At 34.0% G+C, this 13,904-nt stretch overlaps 2 protein-coding genes across 6 annotated transcripts; one reads left to right on the top strand and one right to left on the bottom strand.

The window, feature by feature from the left end:
* The first annotated feature begins 1,191 nt into the window (after nt 1-1,191).
* On the top strand, nt 1,192-4,296 carry LOC108326650 (multiple organellar RNA editing factor 2, chloroplastic). 2 transcript variants are annotated; one of them, XM_017560255.2, is made up of 3 exons: nt 1,193-1,750; nt 1,827-1,892; nt 3,914-4,296. In XM_017560255.2, exons 1-3 carry the CDS (start codon nt 1,264-1,266, stop codon nt 4,054-4,056), a joined length of 696 nt encoding a protein of 231 aa, XP_017415744.1. In that variant the 5' UTR covers nt 1,193-1,263; the 3' UTR covers nt 4,057-4,296. The 2 variants fall into 2 exon arrangements, with proteins under 2 accessions (XP_052731054.1, XP_017415744.1); XM_052875094.1 differs by having other exon boundaries at nt 1,192-1,750; nt 1,827-4,296.
* A 1,157-nt stretch (nt 4,297-5,453) lies between these two features.
* Nucleotides 5,454-9,598, bottom strand: LOC108326666 (protein NPGR2). Of its 4 annotated transcripts, none has more exons than XM_052875095.1 (6): nt 9,494-9,598; nt 8,572-8,843; nt 7,789-8,041; nt 6,420-7,627; nt 6,131-6,287; nt 5,454-5,966 (listed from the first exon to the last, which is right to left on the bottom strand). In XM_052875095.1, exons 2-6 carry the CDS (start codon nt 8,818-8,820, stop codon nt 5,650-5,652), a joined length of 2,184 nt encoding a protein of 727 aa, XP_052731055.1. In that variant the 5' UTR covers nt 8,821-8,843; nt 9,494-9,598; the 3' UTR covers nt 5,454-5,649. The 4 variants fall into 4 exon arrangements, with proteins under 4 accessions (XP_052731055.1, XP_017415765.1, XP_017415764.1 ...); XM_017560276.2 differs by lacking the exon at nt 9,494-9,598 and adding an exon at nt 9,295-9,470; XM_017560275.2 differs by lacking the exon at nt 9,494-9,598 and adding an exon at nt 9,219-9,288.
* Nucleotides 9,599-13,904: the final 4,306 nt, after the last annotated feature.

Here is a 13,904-nt window from a genome sequence, read left to right on the forward strand (position 1 = left end):
AGACTTAAGACTTTAAAGATAATGTAAGTGGTGGAATTAAAAAATATATATTAAAATCGTACATTGATATAACTATGTAAAAAAAGACATTCTTATGTTACCTATTTTTCTTGCTTAAAGTTTAAATAAACTGTTAGTTGAAATAAACAAATCACTTATCATTATATGCTGATTTTTATATAAGAGAAAAAAAAATATGGAACAACTGAAATGACGTAGCGTGTTACAGTTAGATGTATTTACTAAAAGACTATTTCTTCACTTGTTATAACAAAATATTTTGAAAATAATCATATTAAAAAACAGTGAATTTTTCAAGAGATGCATTTGGATTTATATAAACTACATAAACATTTTGTATTGTTTATTTTAAACAAGCTTTTAAGCTGTTAGTAATTAACACAGTAATATTTATTTTATATACTTGAGATACTAAATTGAAATTAGCTAATATAGTAATATGATATATTGTTCAGTTTAAATAAAATAGGATGAATTATTTAGTGACCTTCATTCATGATAGTAATTATGTAAAGATTTGTGAGTTTAGAATAGTGGTTTCATACTAACGTCATATATTTTATCACATCAATTATTTATGTCATTTTAATGTTTCAGCTATAATGTCATCATCAACATGTTAGCAAAAATATTTATTAAAACGACTTAATATTAGGAACCTGGTTTTCACAATAGCCACATTTAGAGTTGAAAAGTATAACAAAAACAAAAATTAGGCCATTCCTCTACTCTTCAAAAGCAGTTTTATTGACTATTTTTAGCACTTACGTCTTTTCAGCATCAAAGAAAGGATAAATCGTTTATCAAATATGACATATAACTTTAAATTTTTGGAGTGTTCGAATTATGAAAATGGGTTTTAATTTACTAAAAGATCCTCATTTACCATGAACATTTTCAAACCTGAACAAACACTGAGGATCCGAGGACACTTGTCATGTTTGGCACCTTGAGGCCGTGCGTGACCCATTACTTCTCACATTCGTTCGATCTCGTTTAAATTTAGGGCAAAATAAAAAATGAAACACGGTGGTGTCCTAAAAAAAGTGTGTCCGAAAAGCAATGGCCTAGCTTCAAACTAGCTTGGGCCGGGCCAGGGTAGAAGTTTTTTGGAAAGCCCATGGTATTATTATTTTATTTTAAATTTGTGATATTCGTCAATAAAAGGTTGGGAATCGGACTGCACCTGCACAGACAAAACCCTATCCCTAAAAACCCTAATCCTGAAGCACTGTAACTGTAATGGCAAGAGCCATTTCCTCATCCTGTGCACGGTTCACCATGCGTCTTCTCTCCACCAGCACCTTCACCGCTACATTACCCAAACACTCATCACTTTCACTCCCTTCGCGTCGTTTCCTTTTCCCTCTCTCCCATGCCATCGTCCCTCCCTCCACTCGCGTTGCCGGGATCCGCTGCCGTGTCAACAAAGCTGGCGACTCCGCCTACTCGCCTCTCAACTCCGGATCTTCGTCCTTCAGCGACCGCCCTCCCACCGAGATGGCGCCCCTTTTCCCCGGCTGCGACTACAACCACTGGCTCATTGTGATGGACAAGCCTGGTGGTGAGGGCGCCACCAAGCAGCAGATGATTGATTGCTACATCCAAACCCTTGCCAAAGTTTTAGACAGCGAAGAAGAAGCTAAGAAGAAGATTTACAATGTTTCCTGCTCGAGGTACTTTGGTTTCGGCTGTGAGATTGACGAGGAAACCTCTAATAAGTTAGAAGGTATGTCTTCTTCTGTAATGGAACTTTTTTGAGTGAGTGTTTGTTTCTCAATGTTTTCACTCTTTTATTTGTGTAGGGTTGCCTGGAGTTTTGTTTGTGCTGCCGGATTCTTATGTCGATCCGGAAAACAAGGACTATGGCGGTGAGGATTTAATGCTCTTCGTTTGGTGTCTTTTTAACTACTTATGGATATTATTTTGTGAAAATAAGACTTTATTTTTGTTTGTTTATTTTCTCAACTATGTTATAATGATGGTCCATGCTGAAAAAACAAGGTTTAAGTTGTGAAGTATGGGTGTACATCTAATGTCTAACTAAACTGTTCTATATGTATACTTTGTGAAAATGTAGATTAGTAGAGATTCATGTCTTATCATAATTTGTATTGGGTTTTTATTGTGTCTCTTTTTAACTTCGTCTAAGTTTGAGTGTACACTACTGTTCTTTTATCAGATGTCCATCTTGGCAAAGCTAAAAGCTCTCAATGGGTAATGGCTAGCTTTGAATGCTAATGGACTCATACTAATTTCTCTCTAATCCTGTTCTGTTACTTCACACAGTAATGGAGTCTCAGAATCATTGGAGTTGATACATTAGACTAAGTCATACGTTACTGTGTTCTTTATGGCGCTGGTTGTTCACTTATTTAAAGTTAAAATTTTATCTGTTTTTTGTTTACTGTAATCTGATGAAACTCTGGAGTTCAGTACTTATGATGCACACACAGTAAGTAAAAAATCAGCAGAAAAGAACCTTCAGAGAGAAAAATACTGTACTTATTTCTTCCCTCCTTCATCTGCAGTCCATCTTGGCAAAGCTAGAAACTCTCAATGAGTAATGGCTAGTTTTGAATGCTAATGGACTCACATCAAATTCTCTTCTATCCTGTTCTGTTACTTCAAAAACTTGTGGAGTTTCAGAATCATTGGAGTTGATACATAAAAATTCTCTTCTTCCATATCAGTAGTGCCAGAATTTTCATTTGTGTTGTCGCTGATGTGGATTTAATCTTTATAAATAAATACATTGTTTTTCTCCCTTTAATGGCAGTCCATCTTGGCGAAGCTAAGAACTCAATGGGTAATGGCTAGCTTTGAATGCTAATGGACTCACATAAAATTCTCTTCAATCCTGTTCTGTTGCTTTACAAACTTTGGAGTTTCAGAATCATTGGAGTTGATATATAAAACAACTTGATTGTCTTGTCTTCAAGGCCAATACCCCTCCAATCTTTTGTTTGGAGTATTTACTCTCTTTTTAGTTGTAGTGTCCATATGTACTCTATGAAGAAGGATTGTTACTCGTTTTAATTAAAAATGTCTCTGCTTTCTGATGAAACTCTTGGTTCAGTATTTGTGCACATACTAGTAAGGAACTAAAATCAATAGTAGCAACCTTTATAGAAAAATAGTGTACTTTTCTTCTATTATTGGCAGTCTATCTTGGCAAAGTAAAGTTTCCACGTGTAATGGCTAGCTTTGAATTTCAAGTTACTCGTGAAATTTTCTTTATCCTGTCTTTGGTGCTTCACAAAGATCTAGTTTCAGAATCATTGCACTAGATACACGGATTACCCACCTTATGCCTCTTGAGTGTTTTGTTTACAATAGCATTGTACTAATAACCGAGTTATGTATAATTTTTAATGGTAATGAACTTTTATAGAATTTCTCTGCTTCATTTCTGTCATTTAATTCATTTTTGGAGTTACCAAAATGAATATTCCTTTTTCATTCTGGGTTGAGCTATTTGAATTATCTTTCATTAATTGGTTAGCGTGTGTATTTATTCGTTTCACTTTCGGTATTTTAGTGTAAAAGTGAATGGTTGTCATATGCTTCTTGGTTTTGAGGAATTTGAATTATCTTTCGTTAATTGGTTAAGACTTCCATGTATTTATTCGTTTCTGTTTTGGTATTTTAGTGTAATAAGTGAATGGTTGTTATATGCTTCTTTGTCCACTTGGTAAGCACATAACAATGACATTAATCCCTGATTCAATGGAGTAGGTCAATGACAAGTCCTCTTGTTCTTTATTATTCATCCCCACTTCAATTGTTACAAATCCTAATTGATCTTATTCTTGGTTATCAATGTTTTATCCATGTTCGCATGATAAACAAGTTATTTATTGGTTACAACATTTTATTATTAATGGTGCAGCTGAATTATTTGTAAATGGAGAGATCGTCCAGAGGTCACCTGAAAGGCAGAGAAGAGTGGAACCACAGCCACAAAGGCATCAAGACAGACCAAGATACAATGATAGAACAAGGTATGTCCGCCGCAGAGAGAACACGCAGTGAAAGACCAATTTGTGATAGGGAGAGGAATGTAATGTGTATATAAACCATGGAAGTACTGTAACATGCACTGTTTCAGTCTTGCCTTTGGAGACATTCTATATTATATTTCTGGTGTCACTGACGATGTTAGTGCGGAGCTTGGTGTATTAGACTTATTTTGTTACAACTTTTACTATAAACGGATCTTGAACTCTTTTCACCATGTGTTTTGACCGACATAAAGTTGCCATATTTGGTTTCGATGCTTTCTTTTGATTTTGAATATTCTTAGAGTTTTCTCGAGAAACCATTAATAGACAAGTATATAAAATGCAGTTCATAACGGAGAGCATACGTCGTGAAACTGAGACTATTAATAAGTTTGATGAAGGCAACGTTTCTGGGTAACTCAACCCGCATTTAAATTTAATGTGATGGAACTTCCTTCACGATTTGATCATACCTTCTTCTCAATAGTTATTTTGGCATTTTTGAAAGCATATCATCAGCACTGTTGTTGTACATCAAAGATTTAGTTATAGGTGGTGCATGATACAAACGACGGGGAAGGGGAAATCTGAATAGAAATGTTAATGGGTATGTTGCGTCTCTGTAAAATGCACTTTGTTGAAGGAGAATTTTGGAAGCATATGTTTAGGAAGAGAACTTCAGCGAGAAGGGGATGAACAGTAGCAATAGGTTAAATTTCACGCCTTTGCTATTGAAAATGGGATGGCTTATCCGAAAGTGAATAATACTGTATACGATTCTTTCAAAAATTTGGTTGGCAATATGGAAACTAAATTTCGCAGGGGAAAAATTAAAAGCATTCAGGGAGCTATTTTGTATCACTGTAGACTTATTAGTAATAAGTGTTAGAATGTGAGTGTCAGTATCGAGAATGATACGTTATTGATGGGTAGAAAGTGAAGTTAATTTGATTGGTAGATATAGATAATCTAAACTGTGTATGTAACATTTTCCCCAGAAAATACGGGCACCCTTGATCTTTCAATCCCACTCAATATATGAGAGTAGTTTTTATATATACAACAAAACAACTACATTACAATATTAAAGTATGCCAAAATGTACATTAAAATGTCAAAAAGTTTATACTTTTGGTGAAAAACAAATTTACATATACTATACAAGTGAATATTTCGCTCCCAAGCCAGAGAACGGCGCCATATGAGAAGTTTTAATGCCCAAGATAATTTCAGAAATCGTAGCGAACTATTCAGATGGTAAATCTTGGTACATTAGATACAACTTGATACGAATGATTTTAGTTCAAAGAAGAGATTAATCAATGTGGATAAATAAATGGGTCTATTTTGTTTCTTAATTAATTATATTTGGTAAAAGTATATGGTGCTGGGTTGTTAGCTATTGTCTATTATGTAGCTCCTTGGTTGTGCATACAAATGGTGCGCGATCTCTATTCATCTTTCAACCAGCATAAGAAGAGAATAAATTATTAATTACATCACATAGCTAACCTGTGTTTTTTCTCATATTTCAGCTATCAAGAAGTAAAAAATTGCTGCTGACCTTTACAAACAAACTAGTAGCTCAGTATGATATTTTGTCAACAAAATAAGTGTGGAAGTGCTATCTAAAGGGTTCGATGGGAGAAGATTCTTCAAGAAAAGCTGCAGCTTCAAAGCATTCAACGGCTTCCATTGCCGATGTCCCCAGATCATCTCTGTAGAACAGTCCAAGATTGTACCAAGCAGATGGGTTTGTTCTGTCAAGGCGCAACGCATCAGTGAGTAGGCTTCTGACTATTGAAGATGATTGACCACCAAGTTGTCTGAGTACACAAGCTGTAGATATCAAACTTGGAACATGGTTGGGATCAATATCTAATGCTTTCCTAAATGATTTCAGAGCCTCTGGATGAAGACCTCTGGCTTCAAAGAGTAAACCTGCAAAAACCTATCCTTTGAATTTTGCTACCTTAACAAAATGAGACTTAATAACTTAAGGAAGTTTGGAATCTAAAACACGTTAAGCTTCAAATAATTTAAGATTCCTATTTTTGTGGAGAATTATATCCTTTCTAAAATTATATTGAAAACAAGCGATATACCCTTTGTGTGCCATCTAGAAGCAGAATAGGGATTAATAGCCTCAGATTTTGCCAGACAAACTTCAGCATCCTGCCACTGTGATAAGGCCATATACACATTGGCTAAATCATGCCATATTTCCATTTCCAGTCTTCTGTCACGGTTTCCCTTACTCTTCTGTATCACAAAAGTAAAGTTATTCTACATACATTAAAAAGGTAGAATTTAAATGAATTTTTAATATTCTTTTCCCCTTGGTAATGAGTAATTTAATGAATTAAAGTGATATATGGCGCATATCTTTACAACCTTACTTGCCGTGCCTAAACTTTTATTTTGGACCTGAAGAACAGCAAGAAGAAAAGTATATGTCTCCACCGCATTCTTTAATTTTCCCTGTGCAATCCTTAGTTTAGCTTTAGTTCTCAACAATTCTCCTTGATCCCATTTCCCACTTTGATCTAGAGCTGCATCGATAACCAGCTCTGCATCTTCAAACTTTCGTTGAGCAGATAAAATCCGCGCTAAAAGAATATATGCACTGACACTAGATCCACCCTCAAGCTTAATCAGTTTCTTTGCATGATCAATAGCAGTGCTCAACTTCCTCTGTTCAGCATATTCTAGACAAAGATGAAGGACAATGTAAGGATCGCTCTCCCTCATCGTTCTCTCCGAATCCTTTAGAGCACTGAGTGCTTCGGACTGCAAAAATATCTTCTCTGATTCAGAAGCGGCTGATCTGGATTTTGATGACAGTAGAACGCCTAGAAAGCAATTTGCAATAGCTGCCATCTGCATGCACTTTCCATTCAGCTGAGAAATGGCTTTGAAAGAATATCTGATTCCTTCTTCAGTGTAAATCTTCTTGTCTGCACAAACTTTTGAAGCTAGAAGTAGCTCCTTTATGCAGTCTGAGTTCTCTCTGTGATTCAGAGAGTTCCTTAGAAGATCCAAAGCAGTCGTATGTTCACCTTCTCCAGAGTAACAAAGAGCTAGAGTATAGAATCTTTCTTTTCTGTCCATGTTTTCAGGAAGCAATTCCTCAACCTGCTGAGCTAGAGTCATGAATTCCCCAGAAACACTTAGAGCAAACGAAAGGTGATCAATTAACGAAGGGTCCCATTCAATGTATCCAAGAACAAATTTTCTCAGCAAAATCAGAAGCAGAAGAACAGCCTCTTCTAAGTTGCTTCTTGGCACAAAGGAACCATCCAACTGAGAGCGGAGAGCAGGAGGGCTAGCTTCACAACCACTATACAGAAGAAAAAAAGCAAATTCCTTTTGTATTCTTGTGCTGGCTTTAATGCCAAGATTCCAATGATAAAGAAGGGCCCTCCTAAACGATGAGATAACGTCTTGAGGAGAGCCTGCAAGCTTCCACAACTCTGGAAGCAGTTCCACAGCATTTCCCACTGTCTCTTGCAGTTTACAGTCCGAAACTAAGTTTTCAGGCCAACCTTCTGGTAAAGCTGATTCAACAGTGTCTAAAATCGTCTTGCATGACTGGGCAGCATCTGCAAGTAAGCAAAACCATAGACTTTAAACTAACTGATTTTGATATATTTATTGTTGAAAGGATTCGAGCCTTTCCACCGAACCAGAGACAAAGTGCAAGATCATTAACATGGTATGCATGGATATAGTTAAATGAGAACTAAAACGATGAAAGAAACACCTTGAAACCTTCCTAGAGCCTGCAACGATTTGGCCTTGAGAAAGACAGCTTCAAGAATTAAAGTAACAGCATGCATTGACATAGGAGGCTGAGCATCACTTTGAGAACGGCGTCTATTAGGCTCACATCTTCTAGATATAGAAACTTTAATCTTGGGAACGACAGTAGCAATATCTATTCCTTCAAACACATGAAGTGCAGCTTCGACATTGCCTTTCTGATACTCAAGTCTTCCAAGCAAAGCTCTAGCTTCCTATAGTGAAACAAGTCACTTAGTTTCATAATATCTTATAAGAGGCTAACATAATCTCTGCACAACACCCTCGCTCTAATATTATCTGATACCAACTTTCTTTTTCAGACACGAGTAATTATCATCTGATATTCCACATCGAAAAAGTTTCCTCAGTACGATATATAAAACTTTAATCAAGTGTTCCTCGGCTTATGTATTGCAACCTATAAATGGCTTTTTTCTCAATAAATGCATAATACCATTTACGTATCACTTAAAACATCATATACATCACAACTCTGTTCGGAAAAGCCATTCAACAGTGTTTACAGCAGAGGACTCAATTCAAACTCTTAAGATAAATGTCTGCCTCTAAAACAGTAAAAATTGAAGTGGTCAAATTAAAAAATTGATCGTTTCCAGCATTATGTCTCTGCTATTTCTTCGAGAAAAGCTTAACACAAGTAAACACGGATTGGGATGTTAAATTGAAGAATCTAAAGGTGATGCTAGATGGGAATAAGAGGCAAGAAAAAACATAATCTGACCTCATAGTTTAAATAACCACTTTCACGAAGAGAAGACTCTGCTTCTTCAATGTTGGTATTGTCAATCTTTGTGTCGTTTTCACCAGGACGAGAAAAGCCACCACTTGCTGAATAATCTCTGGTTGCTAAGGACTCCGATGAGTAACCTAATTCATCCACCTTTAACTGCTCCCCGGAGCATATACACTTAATCATTTTTCTCAATCTTAGGCTTATCTGCTTTTTACTTATCAAACTCTTAGCTCTCATACTGAAACATTCCACTCGGTTTCCTGAAACATCATCATACAATAACAGAAGAAGAAGAAGCACTTCAAATTACATTCTCGAGAAGCATTACATAAGCTATACTCGTGTACTTGGCATATATTATATGCAAACAAAAAGCTTGGTATTCCTAAGTCCTACTATGTCAGCTTTTCAACATCAAATTTTGTGCATTTGCTTGCTTTGAAATACACGATAACGCAATTCCAGGTTTAAAAGTATGGTTTTTCAGAACTGGGTACCTAACATCTGACATAACCAAGTCAACCAAAGGATCTGATCAAAATTCAACATTTACTTACCCAACTTGCTGATGAACAAAACTACGAAGCAAAGGAGTTAATTTAAAAAAGTAATAAAAGAAGAAATGACCAAACTACCTAGGACCATATTATAGTGAATGCAATGGGGAAGTGAACTGTTGTAAAAGGAAAGAGGGTGATTTGATTTGTTTACCTAAAGTCGAATGTAAGGAAAGGCCTTATCGGAATCATAGAGAGAAGAAGAAATGATAGGAAAAGAACATAAAAGAGGTAGAAAGAGGAAGGAAAAAGTGTTTTTTCCATCATAGAAAAAGTATAGACTTAACCCACAAGACAAAAGAAAATGAGTGTGCAAGTCCATGTCCTGTTAAATTAACCCATTAAGAAAGTACCCCATGAAATGATTTTCTCTTGAGAAGCAAGAATCCAAAGCTGCAGATGCTTTAAACAACCTTTTTGTCTGTTTTGGTAATTTTCAATGTTGCAGGATGAGTTAAATTGACTGTTTGTTCTGCTCCAACTTCAAATAGTAGTAGTAACTTGTAACTCATGACGGTGCATTAAATTATTCATATCAAACTTCTGAATCTCTCAGGCCTGAACTTTGAATCTTCTACCCCAAGGAAAAAGGCACCTCTTGTTCACTACGTCTTCTCTTTTTATTTATTTTTAATTAATATTCTGTCTGCCACTGCCCCTCTTCACAATGACCTATTCTCCATTCTAACTGTCACAGTTTCAAAATTTAAATATGTATTTTCTTTCCTTTTTTAAATCTTTATTTTACTCTTTACAAAAATTTAGTATATTACTTCACACACTTTATTTACACTTTTAACATGAATTACGACATTGTTTACTATTGGTTTATTGCAGAATTTAAATCTATTATTATCTATTGAGGATGAATATTGTAAACTTTTTTTAATCATATTTTCTTAACGTCAAATCTTCTAGTAAAACTGACGTATATCAACTAGTTTTAAGATGCAGACTTTGTGGAAACATATATATTATCGAAAAAGAATTAACATTTTATTTTTTACATTAGAAAAAGTTAACAGTTATTTCTGATATTGAATCTATGTCATAATGGTGTTAGAATTGCTGCATTGAAATTGAAGGTGATGGTTGTCCCAGTACAAAAATATTTTTTTGTGGCAAAGCAATTAAATCTTAAAATTAAATGGTGTGAATATGAATTGTGTAGGTTGGTGTGCGAGTTAAAGTCAGGCCGTGCGTATATTAATTTAAGTGATTTTGAGAGGACAAAAGGAGTAGGTGAGAAGAGAAAGAAAGTGGCAGAAGAAAAATCATGGAATTCAAAAAGAATTCTCCTAACATCAACTTGTGTTTGTTTATGTCGATGTATTACTGAAAAAAGAAAAAGTAAGAAAATTGATATCATTGTTAAAGTGAGTTGAAAGAAGAAAAAAAGAATTACAATGTTTTATATCTCTGCCCTTCCCTTTTGAATGCATTGACGAAAGAATTTTCAATTAATACATGTAATTCCTTTTTCTCCATTATGTGCTTCTTTTTATTCATTTAAGTTTTGGTGTTAGCGTTCTGAGACTTTAACTTTCACTACTCTCTTCATCTTGATAGCTCGTGTAATATGATTTGTTTTTTGTTTTTTTGTTTTTATAAAATCAATATCTTATCAAACTATATATTTATTGAACAAAGTCAAAGCTATAATTGATGATGTATGTAATAAAGACTTAATTAAGTTTATTTTTTTTTATAAATTTAAGTATTTTTAACTGTGTCTATTAAATTAGTTTTGGATTAAATACGTTTTTTATTTTGAATTATTTACTAGAATTGTATTTCTTTTTTGTTTTAAAATATGTATCAATTTTATTTCTCAATATTAAAAATAATGTAAAATGTATTTAACATGTCAAATTCTTCTCTTATCCTACAATGCTCTCTCTCCCTATTATAATTTTTTCTAGTGGTGGCAGTGGCAACCTCATGGTGGCTATGGCTATGGAGGTTGGTGGGGCTTAAAGAGATGACGTAGGAGATTAGTGTGACAACTCTCAACAATGGATAATTTTTTCTCAGATTTCTTTGACTTTCCAATTACTTTCACGAAAAAATAATTTTTTCTCTTCAAAATACTATTCATGGGAAAAACAATTTTACCCGCAAATTTTGAGTGTTTCACATAAATTTTAACTATGAAAAATTACTATTTTTCTTTTTCTTGTTCCAAGGGAGAGATTGCGATAGTGATCTGCCCATGAAACTGTTACCATTTCTAGGTTTGCCGCAATCACAAAGAATTACCGGAAATGGAGAAGGAGAGAGAGTTGTAGATAAGAGAAGAAAACTCTAAGGTGGTTTGTTGTAGTTTGCTACCAAAAGTATTTTATATTCTCTTATAACTATTTTGAAGTAGATATGAAATACGACTTTTAGTAAATAGATTGAAATACGAAAATACATTTAATCCAATTATTTTAATATGTTAAATAATAAAAAAATTCATATTTTTTAATTAAATTATTATCATTTAATTTATATGTTAGTTGAGTAACTTACAGAAATGTTATTTTGTCTTACATTGTTATCACAAAGGTTATTTTAATTGCCCATTTACTGAAATTTGAGAGTTTGTAATTATGATAACAATAAAAACAACAAAAATCACTTAGGAATTTATATTAACTTTGTACAAACAAATAAATAAGATAATTAATAGATATAAAAAAATATTAGTACTTAATAAAATAAAAATGTTTGGTAGAAATTAATTACAAATATTTAGATTTATGAGGACTTAAAAACATAATTAAACTTATAATAAATTATTTTTGTGATAAAGTAAAAATAATAAATTATATTTATAATTAGTTATAATTATATTCTATAATATATGAAAATAAATATAAAACTAATATTGAAAAAATAATAATAATGATAATAATATAAATAGTTTTATTTATATTGTAACATCTCAAAAATATAACAAAATGTTATATAAAGGAGTCAACATATAATAATATAATAAGACACTTACTAGAATAAATTTATAGAGATCCTAAAATACCCAGAAATTTAAAACTTTACAAGGTACTACAAGTCCAATACAAAATATGCGAATAGACTGAACGATTCTAAAACTATGTTTAAAACCGAACGGTTTATACAAAAGATACCCAACTTACTGATCGAGCGGTCCTAACTTAAACTACAGAGTCCTCGCATCCCAATGCTTCTTCCAGCGAACACTCCTCACCTTCTGTTCACATCCATAGGATGATCATTGCAAGATAGAAGACGACCGAACGGGAAACATAAGACAAGACAAGAAATGTAGGGTAAGCTAATGTAATTTAATTAATCATAAGAACATAAACAATATATAATCATATATTCAATCAAACCTTTGTAACATGCAATCATCATACCTATCTATTCCAAGCAATAACCACATAATCAAGCATACAGTGACCGACTCCTTGACTTGATCATCCGGATTGTATGAATATGTAGCTTGTGACTGTTCTTTCACCCGGGTGGTGTAGTAACTGGAAACCCCTCAGCTACCACCCGAGGTTAGCCTGTCATACCTCACCCAGTTCCCCTCTAGACTAGGATCTCTTGCCATTCTCACCACATGCGTCACCATTCTCTACTTGAGACTCGGTGATCATTAGAATTTCAGGATGAACACCGTGAATTTCACTATCCATATTCATACTTTACCACTTCAATAACCATTCACCGAGACATTCCTCCTTGGAATTTTCTTCCATACCAACTTGAAATATAATACCAACATACATCCTCATCCATAATATATTTAAGTAAAATTAGACTGAACAGCAAAAAAAGTCATCAACATCGAGTACAACCGAACGGAAGAGCTTAACAACTCCTATGAAGAAGACAGAACGAGATATTGTTCCCTATAGGTGAACATGACCGAACGGTCATGTAGAAAGTGAAACTCAAGCATGAGCCGAACGTCTTTGAAGTTGAACACCATTACAACAGGATTTTAAGACTAAAACAGAACAATAAAGACTTAGGCCGAACTCCATTGAAATAAGATATAGGAACAAGACTGAGTACTACGAAGAGACCGAGTGCGAGTACAAGACCGAGCATTTCTGATACCGAGTGCTGGTAACGGACCGAGCACTACCAAGATAGTATATGACCGAGCGGTGAATAATAGTTAAAGCCTATGATAGAACGAACGTTGTTTACAATCAAATGTTATGTCTAGACCGACTGTTATATTCACTTGAATATCAACACAAGACCGAGCAGTTATTAACTAAGAATCCACAAAAGTAGAACTCAGTTAAGACCGAACACTCTCAACTTATACAAAATGTATAAGTAGAACCGATCATTGAAGTTATTGAACCCAAATTACAAACTAATTACAATTATAATACTGAGGGCTTAACTGAACTAAATACTTTTATCTAGGCTAACTTATGAGTGGAAATAGAAAATTATACTTAGACCGAACGCTATATTCACTTGAATATCAACACAAGACCGAGCGGTTATGAATGACTCTCTATTACAAGTAATAATTATGCAAAATATTGCAGAATTATGATCAGACCCTATTCCTACCCAGTTCACGCCATTTATCAATCATCAATCCATACAGACGAACATGCAGTAATTAAATTATAATTAAACATACAACCATTAAAAAAATAGAGAATCATAATTAAATTATACAAGCTCCCCTTACCTTTTTAACAGAACAGTTACTTAATCAACAATAGAATACGTCCACCCAACACCAACCTTTCTAGAATTCCT

The sequence above is a fragment of the Vigna angularis genome, chromosome 3 (assembly GCF_016808095.1).
Source record: "Vigna angularis cultivar LongXiaoDou No.4 chromosome 3, ASM1680809v1, whole genome shotgun sequence".
NCBI lineage: Eukaryota > Viridiplantae > Streptophyta > Magnoliopsida > Fabales > Fabaceae > Vigna > Vigna angularis.

Bases quoted from the DNA above. Each gene is read 5' to 3' on its own strand.
- LOC108326666 (XM_017560275.2), bottom strand. The intron at 8,042-8,571 runs GTCAGATTATGT...GTTTCACTATAG, and splicing joins GTGGTTATTTAAACTATGAG to GAAGCTAGAGCTTTGCTTGG. The intron at 5,967-6,130 runs GTATATCGCTTG...AGGTTTTTGCAG, and splicing joins TTCTAGATGGCACACAAAGG to GTTTACTCTTTGAAGCCAGA.
- LOC108326650 (XM_052875094.1), top strand. From the start codon at position 1,264: ATGGCAAGAGCCATTTCCTCATCCTGTGCACGGTTCACCATGCGTCTT. The intron at 1,751-1,826 runs GTATGTCTTCTT...TTATTTGTGTAG, and splicing joins AACCTCTAATAAGTTAGAAG to GGTTGCCTGGAGTTTTGTTT.